Source organism: Belonocnema kinseyi, chromosome 5 (genome assembly GCF_010883055.1).
Source record: "Belonocnema kinseyi isolate 2016_QV_RU_SX_M_011 chromosome 5, B_treatae_v1, whole genome shotgun sequence".
Lineage (NCBI taxonomy): Eukaryota > Metazoa > Arthropoda > Insecta > Hymenoptera > Cynipidae > Belonocnema > Belonocnema kinseyi.
In genome coordinates this window covers 5,219,015-5,220,687 of record NC_046661.1, presented here as the reverse complement: position 1 = coordinate 5,220,687, position 1,673 = coordinate 5,219,015, and the positions used below count along the sequence as shown (strand labels likewise).

General features: G+C 42.5%; 1 protein-coding gene across 1 annotated transcript in view; it reads right to left on the bottom strand.

Moving 5' to 3' along the window:
* Positions 1–1,569: 1,569 nt before the first annotated feature.
* The window catches only part of LOC117172879, a 1,514-nt gene continuing 1,410 nt past the window's right edge, over positions 1,570–1,673 (bottom strand). The window contains exon 3 of the mRNA XM_033361154.1: positions 1,570–1,578. Coding sequence (XP_033217045.1) covers positions 1,570–1,578 — 9 coding nt within the window. The remainder of the gene's footprint in view (positions 1,579–1,673) is intronic.

The window sequence follows — 1,673 nt, the reverse complement described above, 5'->3', positions numbered from 1 at the left end:
GTGGTTCAAAGTTTGGAAACATTGCAACAACCTGTTCATCACTGGGATGACTTCCTTATATTCATGACAGTTCAGAAACTCGATTCCCAATCTGTCAAGGCATGGGAACTACTACAAGGGTCTTCCAAAGAACCTTCGTCAACTATTTTCTGAGCCACATCAGCTCTATCATTGCAACCAGTTCAAACAAAAAACGTCAAAACAACGGAACGATTTTGTTGTGTCACATCGACGGTGTTTTAATTGTCTGGGGCTTCATGCAGTCGCTCACTGCAGATCTACAAGAAGATGTCAAATTTGTGGTAAACGTCATCACACTCTTCTTCACCCAGCCGAGCGAGATTCGAGCAAGAACTTCAATTTTCCATCTCAACAACAAGCAACCTCATCTCTCAGAGAAACTGAATTGAAGAATGTCAATCACGCTCATCAAAAATTGGAGGCATCCACAGCGGTTTTCTTGGCTACAGCTCAAGTTGAAGTATTTAGCAGCCTGAATGAAACTATCCAAGTCACAGCTCTGTTAGACCAGGGGTCCGAAGTATCTCTTGTCTCGGAAAAACTAGTCCAATGTCTTCGTATTCCGAGAAGTTACACAAGGATCTCTCTGCTTGGAATCGGAGATCAACCTCCCGTCAAGAGCAGGGGTCTCGCATACTTGAATATTCGACCACATTTTGATTCACAAATCCAGGTAGACATAAGCGCCTACATTCTTCCAAAGGTGACTTCAAAGATTCCCGCTGCCAACACTCCTTGTACTGGATGGCCCCACCTCAATAACTTGTTGCTGGCTGACCTCCATTTCAATGAGCCAGGACAAATCGACATACTCCTCGGTGCAGATGTTTACGGACAACTGCTTCTTGAAGATCCCGTCAAAAAAGGGCCAGCTAATAGTCCAGTTGCTCAATCTACCACACTGGGTTGGATTCTATCTGGTCCCTGCGACACTTTACACACCATAAACCAAGCGCACTCATTTCCCTGCGTCATTGATCACGACTTAAACAAAGCTTTGGAACGATTCTGGCAACAAGAAGAGATGTCTACAAAATCTAATAAATCTTTGACACCAGCCGATCAGCAGTGTGAAGATCATTATGTATCCACTCACAGTAGAGAACAGTCTGGTCGATACATTGTTCGATTACCTTTTTCCGCGTCAACAGAACAGCTAGGAAATTCGAAACCAGTAGCAATACAGATGTTGAAATGTCTTCAACGGAAATTCGATAAGGATCAAATTTTTTATCAAGCATACTCATCCTTCCTAAATGAGTACAAAAGTCTACAGCATATGGTGAAAATTCGCGATGACGAGACTGAGCCTGCTTCAGCATATTATCTATCTCATCATGGAGTAGTTCGTGAATCGAGCACAACCACCAAGTTACGAGTTGTTTTCAACGGTACACGGCGAGTTCCAAAAAGAATATCGTTAAATGAGATCCTTCACACAGATGCAAAGCTCCAAGTTGACCTTTTTAATGTTCTTATATGGTTTCGGAAACATAGGTACGTCTTTTCATCAGATATCGAAAAGATGTATAGGCAGATAAAGGTTCATCAAGATGACTGCAAATACCAACGTATTCTTTGGATGAAAGGTCAACAGATCACCACTTATCAACTTTCCACAGTCACTTATGGTCTTGCTTGTGCTCCTTTCC